The sequence below is a fragment of the Microcebus murinus genome, chromosome 22, assembly GCF_040939455.1.
Source record: "Microcebus murinus isolate Inina chromosome 22, M.murinus_Inina_mat1.0, whole genome shotgun sequence".
NCBI lineage: Eukaryota > Metazoa > Chordata > Mammalia > Primates > Cheirogaleidae > Microcebus > Microcebus murinus.
In genome coordinates, this window is record NC_134125.1 from 2,035,701 (window position 1) to 2,051,627 (window position 15,927).

The 15,927-nt window shown below is 46.2% G+C and overlaps 1 protein-coding gene across 1 annotated transcript in view; it reads left to right on the forward strand.

The window, feature by feature from the left end:
• The window catches only part of TMEM132D (transmembrane protein 132D), a 528,577-nt gene that overhangs the window by 236,855 nt on the left and 275,795 nt on the right, over positions 1-15,927 (forward strand). Inside the window, exon 6 of the mRNA XM_075996848.1 lies at positions 13,654-13,800. Within this exon, the coding sequence (XP_075852963.1) occupies positions 13,654-13,800 (147 nt within the window). The remainder of the gene's footprint in view (positions 1-13,653; positions 13,801-15,927) is intronic.

Genomic DNA, 15,927 nt, shown 5'->3' on the forward strand with positions numbered 1-15,927 from the left:
TTCTGATGGGGTACTGCACTGCTTTATGCTTGAATAATTGTTCTTGAAAACTTGCATTTTAATTTTTGCTTTCTGCTTAAGTGTGTATCTTTTTTTTTTAAATTTCAGCATATTATGAGGGTACAAATGTTAAGGTTACGTACATTGCCCTTGCCCCCCTCCCCCCACGAGTCAGAGCTTCAAGCGTGACCATCCCCCAGACGGTGCACGTCACGCTCATTATGTTTGTATATACCCGTCCCCTCACCCCCCCACCTGCCCGACCCCCGATAATTTTTTTTTTTAACATTTTGGTTACATTTTATATCTCTGCCTCTCCCTAGCAAGGGTTTAGAGGTATGCTCTTCCCTTCCACAATGGGTATTGAATGTAATTACTGTGAAATCCCAATGTAGAATTTTTGTTTTCATTTTTAACTTTTTGTTGTTGTTGTTTGTTTTTTTGAGACAGTCTCACGTTTGTTGCCCAGGCTAGAGTGCTGTGGTGTCAGCCTAGCTCACAGCAACCTCAAACTCCTGGGCTCAAGCGATCCTCCTGCCTCAGCCTCCCGAGTAGCTAGGACTATAGGCACGCGCCACCACGCCTGGCTAATTTTATATATATATATATACACACACACACATACACACACACATACATATATGTATGTTGGCCAATTAATTTCTTTCTATTTATAGTAGAGACGGGGTTTGGCTCTTGCTCAGGCTGGTTTCGAACTCCTGACCTTGAGCAATCCACCTGCCTCAGCCTCCCAGAGTGCTGGGATGACAGGTGTGAGCCACCGCGCCTGGCCTAAAATGTTTAATGGATACAGATTGTGCATATTCAAGGCACACGGTTCTGGTTCCACACAGGCCTACGTGGGGTAATGATTTTCACAACCAGATTAATGAACACAACCATTGCCACCCACGCTGGACATTGGATCCCCGGAACTTGTTCATCTTGTGATTGAAACTCTGTGCCCTTTGACGAATATCCTCCCATTTCTCCCGTCTCCCAGCCTCTGCCAACCACTCTTCTACTCTGTTTCTGCAAGTCAACATGTAGAGCCGGTAGACACAGAGAAAAAAATAAATTTGAACCTACGTACATGTTTTTGTCACAGATAAGTTGTGACAGAATGATCCATTAAAGACACTCAGATGTAAAAATAGAACACACGAGAGTAAAAGTCTGTGGAAGACGTAAACTAGAAGTAGAAGCTAAAAGAGAAAGGAAATAACCAATATAAAATTCAAATCCGGTAAGGAAGAGGCTGTCTATGTATTTCTTTAAAAGTGAGTAATGGTGGGTATCAGATCACTCTGGTATTTAGATTCCAGTGAATGCTTTTTAAAAAAAGGATATAACGGTTTAATTTTAAAATGTCAATAGTTACAATGTACTGAATTTTTCAACCTTTGCAGCTTGGGAGGGGAAAAATTTAAATGTCAACTTTAAAATGTGCCTGGGATGCAAAGTTTTGTCGAACCATGCCAGAGCGTTGAATCACTGCTATGGGGCAGGATTTTCCCCGGAGACGGCAGCATTCCGTAACCGCGCCCTCCCATGAGGAAGCCCCCACCCATGTGTGGGCGTGAGTTCTGGAGAGGTTGAATTTATTCTTTTGATTTGAACTTATTTGAAATGTAAACAGATGCACGTGACCAGGGCTGTCGTTTTGGACAATGCGTTCTGGGTTGTGTGCAAGTGAGGTCACTTGGTTACCGGACCACCGGGTATAAAAAAGATGCGGGTAAAATTGCAAAGTTATTGATATGTCTACTCACTGCTTTAAAAGGAAGTGAGTACTCTCCCTACTCACCTATGATAGTAGCATTTAATTTGTTTCCCTGCAGTTTTCAACCACCGTTAAGACGACCCTCTACTTCTCACTAAGATACCTTGAACGATAAGTCCCCCACTCCATTGTCCAAGCAAGACCTGAGAGGACCCCATGTCGTGATGAGGGGTGTGTCGGGGTCAGAGCTGAGCTTGGACTCAGGGAGCGGAGGCGAGGCTTTGGGGTCCCTCTCTGCCCAGTGCTGACTCAGGGGCAGGTGTGAGCAGGTGCGGGCAGGTGTGCCCAGGTGCTGGCAAGGGCTGGTGGCCGTGGCAGAAATGGCACCTCTTCCTCCACGGTTGGAGCATGGACAACTGACGGGTGGGATGGAAGGCCACAGAATGCTTGTGTTAGAGGATGAAACAGAAACAGAACGATCATCCTTCCCCACCCCCTGCACCTTCCTCAGGACAGTCTTCAGGTAACTTTGACACGCATGTAGTGAAGGCAAGAAGGAAGTGTGAAACCTCACGTGGCGACTCCTATGCTTCACCTTAGTATGTCCTTCATGCATATTAATGACAGAAAACTGGTATTTTAATGGAGAAATACCAAACAGAATATGGTAGTCCCCTGTAACCCGATCACCCAAGATTTACCTATCAAATTTTGATGGGTACGTCCAGTTTTCTTATGCATGGCTGTGTTTTCATCTGTGTCATCTACGGAGAGAAGCGTAATTCAAACCGTAATGTCAGAATATCTGTTCACTTATGGGTCTGTCATAAACAAGTTTTCTTTTTTTTTTTTTCTATATTTTTACTTTGTTTTTTTTTTTTTTTATTTCATTCAGGTTCCAGGGTGTCACATTGTGGATTAGCAGAGTCACATTATTAAAAACTGGAAAAGGTATGAGCGCAACGCAGGGCATACCACGTTCACCTTTCTGTGATAATTAGTTTGAGATGTGAACAACAAACTATCAACCACAAGATAAGTTTTAAAAGGTCCAAAAAGTCTCTTTATTCCCCGATGAGTATTTTGATCAGAATCTTTGAAATAAAAAACAGTGGCGTTTTCCTAGTTACTTTAACATGTGTATAGTTAGCACGGCCTGACATTTATTCTGCTTATTAGATAATCCACCCGTGCTCAAGCCCGGAGGTCATCCTGGAGTGGCTCCGGGGCTAGCGGACCCGACCTTCATCCCCTTGTTAGGCTTGTTCTTGAAAGGTGCTGCCAGAAACAGACCTCCCTTTTTGTGAGGGCATTCTCCAATTAAAGCATGTTCTAGTGTAGGCTACACGTATTCTCGTACATTAGTTACCGGCAACGCGCACAAACCTCTGTCTGGACCCCCCTGGGCTGTGGAGCACTAATGAAAGATGGGATGAAGTTCTGTGTAATCAGCTTCTCTTTGCAATTTGGAAAAGAAGGTGTGGCCGTGGATTTAGCAGCCACGTGCCGTGGCTTCTGTTACTGTCCTTGTTTCCACTGGCAGCCTAAGAACTGGCAGGCTATTTGGTGTCTCGTGGTAGACGCTGGCTGTCCCCTGGGACCAACATCGGCTGGGTTTATGAGGCAGGACCCCGGCTCGTGTCTCCGCCCTAGGTTGGGGCTTCCTCACAGCATGGCGGCCTTGGACCTCTTAACCCTTTGCACTCACTTGCTTTTTTTTCTTGATTCCTTAATTCTACTCGGGATTCAATTTTTTAAATACCCCAGATTTTACAGAGCGCGAATAAAAAAACTGGAATAAAAAAACTGGAGTTTCTTTTCACACAAACGTATTTGTTTGGATTTTTTTTATATTTCAAATTATTGGTACATTCGAAGAGTCATTGTAATCTCTATGATTTTTCATGGTGTGATATTTTTTTGAAACATTCACCCACACGAAGACCTGGTTTACATTCACATGTTTCGCAAATATGAATCGTCTCTCCTTCCTTAGATTTTTTTCTGTTAGAACAAACAACACAATCTTTGTGTTTATTGTCAGGGTGAGGTGTGATTATATGGAGCTTTCCATGTAAACGTTGCTCTAAGTCAGTGGATAATAGTCTACCCCTGGAAGTCAGGGTGCTGTCTCTGCATTTACATTTTACTTCTCCTTTCATGCTAATGAAAACAAGAAAAGATACTGAGAAAACAGACAAAAATCCCCCTTCCCCACCGCGGCGAAACTACGTGTCGAGTGCGGCTCCACATACGAGCTGCTACCGATGCTAACCGTGTCGAGTCACACGCAACATCCGAGTGCAAAGGGTTAAAGTGGTGGCTCCAAGCTCCAGATGCAGACGCCCCAAGAGGAGGCAGGAGGGTGCAGGCTGATAGACCTCAAGTAACCTGACTCACAGTCTCCAACCATCCCTCCTACCTTGAGTGCATGGCTTCCTCCTCCTCCTCCTCCTCCCCATGGGATGGGGAGGATGGGCACAAAGGATGGGAGGTAGATGCCTCTGCTGTCGTCTTTGGGAAAAACAAACCACCGCATCTGCCGAACATCAAGTGGCCGTAGGCGACAGGAAGGGCGCCGAGTGGAGACTTGAATCTCCAGCGTGTACGAGCCGTGCCTTCTTACTTACACAAGAGCCTGTCTTCGCCTCCCCTGGCTCTCTCTGTGTGTGGCGGACAACCAGCGTGGCACTTAGCTTTCCACCGGCGTCATTACCGCAGACTGGTGATGGCTGCCAAATTGTCGCCTAAGTGTGGTGGGCAGTGGAGCCGCTGGCCAAGGACAAACACCGGGGTTTCGGCGTGGGGGCTGCCGAGCGCCGCGGCGCAGTGACCGGTGGGCGGGGGGAGCGTGGTGCTCACGGTCCGTCCTGGAGAGGCTGGAGAGATGGAGCCAGGGCGATTTCAGAGGGGCTGTCGGCGAGGGGGGGTGTGATTCAGTAAATCCCATTTTACGATCGTGAAAGCTGAGACGCGAATGTTCTCTTCCAGTCCCCAAAGCTACCAAATCAACAAGTTTCTGTATCAGGGTTTTTTTTTTTTTTCTCATCCCTTTTTTTCTTTTTTTCCTTCTCATCCTTTTGTTTTTCTTAAATTTATTTATTTTTTTCAGCATATTATGGGGGTACGAATGTTAAGGTTACGTATATTGCCCTTGATCCCCCTCCCCCCTCGAGTCAGAGCTTCAAGCGTGTCCATCCCCCAGTTGGTGGGCATCTCACTCATTATGTGTGTATATACCCCTCCCCTCCTCCTCCACCAGCCCGACACCCGATAGATGTTACTCCTATGTGTCCACTTAGGTGTTGACCAGTTAATACCAGTTTGCTGGTGAGTACATGTGTTGCTTATTTTTTTTCCATCCTTGTATAGGAAAAATATCAGTGTGGAGTGATAATTAGTTTTGTCAAAAATAGGTTATGCCCTCTGCTTTTTCATTCAGTGCTTGTAGAGTCTGGAAAATTCTCTCTGCTCTATTCAAAGAATCCATCTTTCTAACAACTGCCAGGTCAGTGTGCCTCTTACGTGATCAGGGTTGGGTAAACATCCTCGAGTTCATATCCCGGCTTTGGGTTTCTATGTTTCTATCCTACTACGGGAAAGAGCCAGAGGAGGTTTTCTCTAAGAGCCGTATAGTCTAGGTTGTGCCGCAGCGGTAACCCCAACACCTCCGCGTTGTGAAGTCATGGGGTGTTATTTCTGTCTCACGGTATAGATGTGCTGAGGTTGTGCCTTAGTGGGTCCTTCGGCAAAAGCCCAGGGGAATGGAGCCAGGAATCTTCTAGAACATTTGCGATCACTGATGTGGAAGGAAATGACACCAGAACAAAGCGCTAGCACTTTGAGCTTCCATCAAATGTGATATGAGTCCCCTCATCTCATGCTTCCCTGGACAAAGTGAGACATATCACCATGTCTAATATCGGGGGGTGGGGCTAGGCAGGTGGATTCTGCCTGTACCTGGAAGAAAGGTGAGAATGAGTCCTACCAATCGCCACACTCAAAGAGTCGCACAATTTCATACGCACCCTTTTCGCTCTTGTGTCCAACAGCCTTCTCCAGTGATCTAAGGCCGTGTCCAGTCTCTGTAACCTCTTTGAAATCTCGGTGTTGTCGTTTGTGAAATGGGAAAGGTGCTCATTTGCTGAAGGAAAAGACTTTAATGTGCTTTGTCATCTGCATTTCTGGGCATGTGACTTGTACACACATATACACACATACAGAGGGACCTAGACTTACAGTGATTTGACTTAAAATTTTTTGACTTGACTTGGCTGGGTGTAGTGGCTCATGCCTGTCATCCTAGCTCTTTGGGAAGCTAACGTGGGAGGATCACTTGAGGCCAGGTGTTTGAGACCAGCCTGAGCAATGTAGCAAGATCCTGTCTCTACCAAAAAAAAAAAAAAAAAAAATTAGTTGGGCATGGTGGCATGTGCCTGTAGTCTCAACTACTTGGGAGGCTGAGGCAGGAGGATCGCTTGGGTCCAAGAGTTGGAGGCTGCAGTGAGCTATGGTGACGTCACTGCACTCTACCCTGGGCAACAGAGTGAGACCCTGTCTCAAAAATGACAATTTTTTTTTTGTTTTTTACTTTGTGCAGAAGTGATGCTCATTCAGTATAAATTGTGCTTCAAGTACTCATACAACAATTTTGTTTTTCAGTACAATATTCAAAAAATTACATGAGACATTCAACACTTAATAATATAAAACAGGTTTAATATTGGGTGATTTTACCCAACTATAGTCTAAAGTAAGTGTTCTGAGCACGTTTCAGGTAGGCTGGGCTCTAAGCTACGATGTTCAGTAGGTTAGCGGTATTAAATGCATTTTTGACTTATGGTATTTTCAGCTTACAGTGGATTTACTGGAATGTAACTCCATTGCAAGTCATGGAGCCTGTGTGTGTATATACACATACAGTCATGCATCACTGAAGACAGAGATAGGTTCTGAGAAATGTCAGGCAGTTTTGTCCTGTGAACATCGTGGAGTGAACTTAGAGCTAGATGATGCAGTCTACTACACACCTAGGCTATGGGGTATAGCCTAGTATTGATTGTAGGCTATAAACCTGTACACGCATTTTACTCGACTGAATACTACAGGCAACTGTAACACAATAGTATTTGTGCATCTGATAGTATAACAATGTGTGCAGTGTGTTGCCATTGTATATATATTTTTAAATCCACATATCTAAATACGTGGATCTCCCAAAAATGCACACTGAGCTGGGGCGAGAAGATTGTGGCAGGAGTCTACTTTGAGAGAACTTTTTCTGTATCTTCACTCTTATTGTTGGAATATTTACTACTTGCCTGTATTATTTTTCCAATGAAAGAATGTTAATAAAAAAGCTAACAACCTCCCAAAAGACATCCCTGAAAATTTCAGTTTATGAACCGTAGTTCTGGTTTTGATTTAGATGCTTTCGTTAATTAAAGAAGTATATTTAAGCAATTCCTCTGAAACGTGGGTAACCAGGAAGGCTGGAGAAAACAGCAAAACAGTTCTATTACGTGTTGTCGTGAAATTAGAGGGTTGGGGCTCTCAGCAGACAATAAAATTAGGTATTTTTCCAAACCCAGAAAAGCAGACACATTTCGGCTCCCCATGAATTGGGATGCCTGGGAATGTGGAAATTAGTTGATTCGAGTGTCCTGAAACACTGGGTGACAGGGACCCCCTCACCCACCCACCCCGAGCTGCTTGTCTGCAAATATCCGTCCCGTGGCTCTGCTGAGAGAATTGACTTGGCTAAATTTGGGACTTCTTAGGCTGATTTGAACTTTGGATCTGTATATATATTACAATGCTCCCTTGCATTGGAGTGCAAGGATTGTGCCGATTTTTTTGTTGGTGGTGGTGGTGGTGAGAAGAATCAAGGCTTTGGTTCGCAATTGTTGCATGGATGTGATGGAAAGAGGGTGGAAATTGATTCAAATAAAGAGGCGTTCAGGTTTCTGTGTAACAAGAGAAATAATGGTGGTAACAACAACAATAATAGCTAAAATCTATTTTCCACCAGATCCCATGTTAAGGACCTGACTTGGCTTAGAGTTCACCATGCCCAGCAAGGAGCGGGTCTCCTCTTTTGCACGTCTGCTGGTTGATTTGATGAGTCGGTGTTAGGAGATTTAATAGCGTGTGTGGAATGAAGCTGCCCCGTTCTAATCACGGACCCATGGGCAGTTCAGAGGGTGCTGCCATTTATGGGCTTGGTATCGATGAACCGAACAGTTGGATCTGTCTTTCTAGAAACGGTGATGGGCCAGTGTGGGTCCCCTCCAATGTGGGCATCCCTTTCTGGGAGGCTGCATCAAGTGATGCTGTCTAGAGCCAGCAAGGTTTAGGTTTTCCAAACGAGGACAGCTGGCTGGCTTGCACAAAGTCATGATGATTCCTGCGAAATCCATAAACCACGTTCTCACCTGATAATCTGTGAAATATTCACATACCATCCTCGACTGTTGGGTGGCGGTTTATCTTCAGCAGGAACAAGGAGAGTGTGTGAGTGAGAGTCCCACTCACATACTAGGCACAGAGAAGACCGAATTTAAGAAGATGTCTGTCTATGTGTGTGTTTCCCTTCTGCCTGCTCATGTGTTTTAATTGCTGGCTCCACCGTTTGTCAGGACTGTGGGTAAGAAAATAAGGTGTAAGTCGTTTGAAGATGGCCACTCCCCATGCTGTGCCTTCTGCCCTCTTGCTTTTGCTTTGTGTCTTCATGGAACTTATCGATATAACGAAAGTGTGCATACGTGCATGTCCCGTTTCTCCCACTGGGATGCTAGTGCTATCACAACAGGAAACATGTCTGTTTCCTTCCTAACTGCCTTTCCAGGATGGCGAGGAGTTTCGGGAAAAGAGGCGGGTCCCGGAAAGTGTTTGTTGAATGAATCCGTCAACAAAGAAAGAGGCAGGGGTGGGTCTACTCACCTGGTGTTCGTGGCTGCCTGCGCCAGTGCTTTATGGCCAAGGCTTATTTATTTACTTGTGTGCTTTTGTGTGGTGGGGGCGGGGTGGCTCTCTGCAAAGCTTCTAACAGCTGGTGCCGGGCTTGTCACGCCGGCGAGGTTGCTAGCTGTTGCCAGGTGCCTCCAGTCCTGCGTCTACCATGCACAAGCACGCATCTCCCCTGAACTCTAGTGCCCGCTGGAGGACTGGCCGTGTGGGCCCTTCTCATGCACTGAGAGTCAGGACAAAAACCAGGCGCTTGCAAAGACTAAAGATGACGTGCAGAGACCATTTAGCTCCACGATGGCTTTTAAAAAGTCATTGAGCATCTGTCTGTGCTGGCAGAGAGAGCCCGCATGCCAGGTTTAACGGGACGAGACAGGTGGGCTCATGGATGGGAAGAGGTGGGGGGGGCATTTCAGGGGCTGGTGGTCAGGTGACAACCAGGTTCAGAGTTGTTGAATATTCCAGGAGCCAACGGACGGTTGCACCAGAGCCATGGTGCTGAGTGAGGATCCTCCAACTTTTTTTCTTCTTTCTTTTTTTTCCTCTTTTGCTGTATCTCTTTGCTCAAGATTGAGCTCCAGAGAGACAGAGCTCTGCGTTGCACTGGCATAGGTCAGGTGTCCACCGCCTTCCCAGGGGGGTCGGATGAGCCCCTGACTTACAAGTCCATCGCAGTGGTACAGAGTGGCAGGAGGGTGAGTCACACGAGCAAAATCGGGGCACTGTCACCCAGGATAGGATAACGGGAGTCAAAACAGTAGTTGTGCACCCCAGTTCTGAGCCCGCATTACTATTGATGGCTGCTTCAATTATATATTACTGGGTACTGTGCTTGGAAGATTGTGTTTGTGTATGTTATATATATATATATAATGTATATAATATGTGTATTGTATATCATATATGCATGTGTATATAATTATAGATGTGCAATATATGTTTTAGTATACACATACACTGCATGTATGGCTCTGTTATGTTTTAACAATTCAGCATTGTATATCATATATGCATGTGTATATAATTATAGATGTGCAATATATGTTTTAGTATACACATACACTGCATGTATGGCTTTGTTATGTTTTAACAATTCAGCATACCCTTAGCCTAAGAAGGTTCTGTTTGTGCTAACCCTCGGTGCGTGTGCACACGCCATGGGGAAAATTATGCCTTTTCCCCTATCGCCACAGTGGATATATTATTAAGTATAAATCTGCAGCACACTGTCTTCAGAAACCGAGTGCTGTGTTTATCTCTGCGTAATGAGACTGTCAGGGTAACCTGTGTTTATTGAGCCACAAGTAGGTTGTAAAACTTCCATTAATGAACGTAAGTAACTCCGTTGTCATAAACAAAGGAAGAAATTAGCGTCTGGCTGGGGCCCGGTGGAGCGGAGCTGCCCGTGTTCCCAGGACTGCCTTAATGGCTTCAAAACGCTGCCGCTTACGGCTCCGAGACGGGTGTCTCAAAATTATTAGCCCGACACAAACCGCGTTCAGTACGCACCACGTGTACGTCTCTAAGGAACAACCACCCAGTTTCTTGCACACATTGACGTTCGGTATTCACACACCAGGCACGGATGCCCCAGAGCAGGTGTGGCCACCCCACTTCAGAACGCCTGAGGCCAGCGTCTCCTCTTGTGAAAATGTCCTGTGTCTAGGAAAGACAATTCCCGGGGTCCTCTCCTAAATTCCACAAATCGTTTTTTTTTTCCCTCAGAAATGATGCTATAAATTACAGCTTCCTGTAGCTACAGTAGAATTATTAGCACCGAATGCTGGATACTTTATGGATTAAATAAGCAACGGTGTGTCCTTTCTTAAGAACTTGAAAGCAAGCCATTGGAGAAACATCATATGAATTCCAAATCAGCTACTTATAAATCACATCTCAGAAAAACATAAGCCCACCACTGCGCACTGATACCTTCTGCATAACCAAAAGGTTGTCAGAGCCAGGGTTGATGACCTATTTATTTAAAGCAAAGTTGATTCGATAAAACTCCAGTGCGCAGTAATTGGGACAGCTGTTAGAATTCATCTTAATAGAATAGTATCTGTCCACAGAGGATTGCACCGTCTTTCAGCACCGCATCTGCTCGCCTGCGATTTAATTGAGCTTCTGCAAGGCGGGAATCCTAACCGTGGGCCTGAGCGTGTCACCTGCGTGTCCAGAAGGCCAGGTGGCTTTTTGGCCTATGCGTGCCGTTCCCAATGCATAAATCACCATGTTCAGGATGTTTGCTTGCACGATGATTGTTTAAGATGCAGAACACGTCACTTTTTTCCCCCATAGGAATAACGTCACGCATGACCATCACTTTCTAAAAATGCTAAGTTTTGCACCTGGGGCCACGCCTCAAAAGCAGCCCCTTTTCTCTTTGCAAACTAGGCAGGTCGGTATGCGTGCTGGGCGTTCGGGAGTCCACCCCCAGATTTGGCGAGTTGCTGGGCAAACTCGGGGTCATGATCACTGCTGAGATTAAAGCACAACCGGCAAAGGAAAAGGGTGCGTGAAGAGGGGGCAGTGGGGAGACCAGGCACAAGATCCCAGGAGTCTCCCAGTGGAGCTGCACACACTGAATTCCTCCAGCAAATAGTTGTGACGACACTCGTGCTTTCTACTAAGGACCCTCACCTAAGCCTGGGAGTTCAGGGTTTTTACTGGGGACTGGTCAAGTGGGGCACCCTCTGCCTGGATGTACCCAAACTCCAGACTCCCAGAAGGAAAGCAAGTGTTGAGCGTGTAAACCACAGGGTTTGCTCATTTCAGGTACCTCGACCCCCTTTTAGCTTGGGACAGGGAGAACCCTCCCCAGACTCAAGTAGGGACAGGTGTCTCCAGCTTTTTCTCCAAGCTCTGGCCCTGGGAGTGCCATTGTGCCCTCATTCCTTGTTGCTAACAGCGGCAGGTGATCTCCCTTTCTCCTCTGATTATATTAATAACGGGATTTTAGCAGTGTGGACTCTGGAGCCATTGCCGTGTCTGTATGTTTGTGTGGACACAATGATTGCAAACCCAGGGTGTGCAACCCCAGCTGGACACCCCTCGTGTCATCTTCCTGGCCAACACCATCAAAGCACTCCAAGTGCCCCTTGGTCCTTTGGCTTCAAAACTTTTTCTGTTTTCCCCTGCAGGAACTAAGAAGAGAAAATGCAACAGGAAACATGCAGTTTTCAGACGTCTAGGCTAGTTTGTGAATGAAACTGTTTGCAATGTAAAATCCTGTCCTCTTACCACGTACTTCCCATTCCATGTGTGTTCTTGAAGTTTCTTAGAGAAAAGTGAGGACGCACATGGTGGTCACATTCACTGGGTGTCGTCTGGCAGGTGGGAAGGGGAGGAGGGGATGGGTATATTCACACCTAACAGATGCGGTGCGCTCCATCTGGGGGTGGACACACTTGTAGCTCTGATTTGGGTGGGGCAAAGGCAACTTATGTAACCTAAACAATTGTACCCCCATAATATGCTGAAATTATATATGTGTCGCCAGGCGCGGTGGCTCACACCTGTAATCCTAAGACTCTGGGAGGCCGAGGTGGGAGTATCCTTTGAGCTCAGGAGTTCAACACCAGCCTGAGCAAGAGTTGAAACCCCATCTTTACTAAAAATAGAAATTAGCCGGGCATGGTGGCGCATGCCTGTAGTCCCAGCTACTCTGGAGACTGAGGCAGGAGGATCACTGGAGCCCAGGAGTCTGAGGTTGCTGTGAGCTAGGCTGACACCACGGCACTCTAGCCTGGGCAACAGAGTGAGACTCTGTCTCAAAAACAAACAAAAAAAAACACCCAAAAAAACGTGTGTGTGTGTGTGTGTGTGTGTGTGTGTGTGTTTGTGTGTATAGATAATAAGGACACACGAGAAAACCAGTCCTGCCAGGCTTCCTCCTTCCTCATGTGTCCAACTTTTCTTAAGAAACAGAGTCACCGATGTCTAGGAGAAAAGCCTTTTTTGGGCATATCATTTATCCCTTCCATGAATGAAAGAAGGAAGGGAGAAATGAAGGAGGGGGAGCAGGAATAGGAAACGAAGTCAGTGATGGGAAGCACGCTTGCTTTGGTAAATGAGTTTTTGCGACAGTCCGAGTAGATCCCAGATAACGCGGCTGGCACCGGCCGGTGCTGAGTGACAAGGATGGGGACGGGGTCAGGTCGACCAGCCTCAGCCCCGCAGAGTTTGATATGGCACAAGGAGGCACCGGGCGCATGGTGGCCGGGAGCCAGTTCAAATCTGCTCGGTGAAAATTTAAGTGGTACTGACCTCATAGGGCATATGTCAGAGTTAAAGGAGATATAAAGTCATAATGAATCTGGAAGAGTGTCTGATTCAAGGTATGTGATCAAAGCGTATTAGTAGTGGTGATGATGATGATGATGATGAAGTAGGAAGAGTGCAAACGTGCAAGTCAGGCCTGTTAAGATCTCAGCACCTGCCTTCCCCTGGGGGCATCGTCATTCTCTCACCTGTCAGGGACGCGCCTCCCTCACCTGGAAACTTGGGACGTTGGTGGAAAGTTAGACGGTAGAGGCCAGCTGCCCAGCGCTGCCTGGCACATGGGAGATGTGGTCCGTGAATGTGTCCTCTTCCTGTACATCTTACCTTTGCACTTTTAATTCATGTCCTTTTTCTACTTAGTTTTTACCATACTAAGGGTTTTCGGGGACTCCTTTGTTTTGTTTTGGTTCCACCTGAAGGTATTACATAAGCCAGCACTCTGGCACTAACGTTCGCTTGCTGTCAGCCTGCTGTCACTACTGCTTTATTTAAAGGCAGGGATGACTGTGGAAGGAAATCGGGGCAGATGGGTTGGAAGGTGATTACAGATTTGTGTCTACCTCCTGCCGTCCATGATCTCACACCTGCAAGGCCGTGGCATGCTGTCAGGGTCCCCCCGTTCCCAGAACCTGAGGGGACTCTCCCAGAGCTGACTCAGACCACACTTGTGTCTCCACCAGGGCCAAGGTGAAGAAAGGCGTGAGCATCGTGGGCGTGCGAGCCAGCAGCCCCTCCATCTGGGACGTCAGGGAGAGCAGGGACTACACTGGCAAGTATGCACCAGCTGTCATCGTGTGCCAGAGGAAATCGGCTGGCTCGGAGAACAGGTGAGTCCCGACCGGCCTCGATGTATTCAGATGAGCTGCTGCGTGTGGCCGCCTCCTTCCTCGATTTGCTCACAGCCGTTTCCCACTGAGGTTTGCACTTGCTGCCTGTGTTAGCAGAGCCTCCAGGTTAAAGGGGGATGGAATCCTTCGTCTGGGAAAGGTGTGTAGTTATTCACAGTGGGCCCACTTGAAACCACAGCACAGCTCTGTGCCTGTCATCTGCAAGGCCTGCTCCAGGTGGGACAAATCCCACAGGTGGCATTAATCCACAGAGGAGGTTTGCTTCACCACCACCTCTTCCTCATCTATGATGTTAGGAGAACTGAGGGTCTGGCGCTCTCCTATGAAATGTCCCGTTTTGCAAGCGTTGAAAGCAAGAGCACGCAGCTCTCTTTGCGCACAGGCGTGCATTCTGCGTGTGCCGTGTAGATTTAAATACAATGCACGCCATGGGATCGGTGTGCAGGCATTTTCTAAGACAGTACAGCAAACTATCTACTGTGGAAGTGGGAGGAATTGTGAATCACTCTAGGGAGAAATTAAAACCCGGATCTGTCTCTGATCTCCACCAAATTAGAAACAATCAGTTCACAGCTGGGCAGAGAGAGACTTGGAAACTCGGAGGTTCTTGTTTTATTACGCGTTCCCGAAATCTCATTTGCGGCTCTGGAGAATTCCTAGTCTGGTCACGTATTTTTTTTGTCACTGTTAGGGTTGCTTTTTTGCTCTTTATGTGACTGAACATTTGAACAATAATTGAAGGACAAACTCAGGTATGTAACACGTTATTTCTGGAGTGCATTTTCCAACTCCGTAGCTCAGTGTTTGGAAAATCCTACTCATTTCTCGTTAGTTACTCTAATAGAGAGGTCGTGAATCTCAGCTGATAACTACTTACAGTTTTGCGTTTGGTTTCTTACCAAGGAGCATTTGAAGTTGATTTGGAGATGATTTGATTTGGGCTCTTGCCCCTGTGCTCAGCGCCGGTGTTTGAGAATTTTGGTTATTAGCAGCTCCGGTCTGCATTCTCCCTGCTCTTCCTTTTGTGACCATGTGAGCAGGGTTTGCAGATTTCTTTCTTGAAGAATTTGCTTGTAGAGAAAATGAAACGAAAAGAGAGAGAGAACATCGGCATTTGAGTCCTGCCCTCAATGGTTAGGTGGTGACAGTGTGTCATGCTGATTAACTCGATGAACTTGCAGCTGTGCACATGTTCACGTATGTCTGTGCCCGTAATGTAATTTGGGAAATAAGGTGCTACCTCGATAGAAGGTTTCCTTTGTGTGTTATAGCTGGCAGAAATGAGGACAAGTGGACGTGTGGATGGGCAGGTGCATGAATGAATGGGTGTATTGATGGGGAGAAAGATGGACCCATAGATATGTTCATCCTTTAGCAGAAGAGGATCAGTTTTGGGGGGCAGAATCTCAACCAGTGCATTTTCATTTTCTCATGTGCTTTTTCTACTTCCATGGATTAGTGGTTGTATTGTTGCCTGTGAAATGTGGAGGGATATGAACCATTATAAAGCATTTGTTTTTTAATTTTGAACTTATGACTAAGAATTAGTTCAGTCCATCTCCTGCCTGGAGAGGACTATGGGACTGGCCAAGGGTGGCTCCTTCCTTCCTACCAAAGTATAAACTGCCTTTTTGTGGCTCTGGGGGCTTCCAGAAACTCAGCACATTCAGAGTATATACAGAAATGCAAATGCGCATGGTGTCTGGAATTTATTTTTCTTTCATTTGTGTCGGTATCTTTAAGAAACAAGCACCCTGAATAGAATATCAAGTTATTCCTTTAAAAGTCCTGATGTCAAAAAAAAAAAAGTCCTGATGTCATGTGGCCATTTTCTATGGAGAATATTCCTCATTTCTTTGCACATTCTGACGCCAGCTTTCTGCTTGCTACCATGGGCCCAGGTGATGGAAAAAAGCTTACACACACGTGTGTGTATATGTGACATGTATTTGCACATGCACATATGGAATGTTATATGTGCATTTAGGACATATATGTGATTAGTATGCAAATGCATGCCTATGCATGTACATCTTAAAAGTGTTTTAGGTATATACATGTATATGTTGAAGTAGAGATTTCGTGCTACACCCAGGGAGGTTTTGC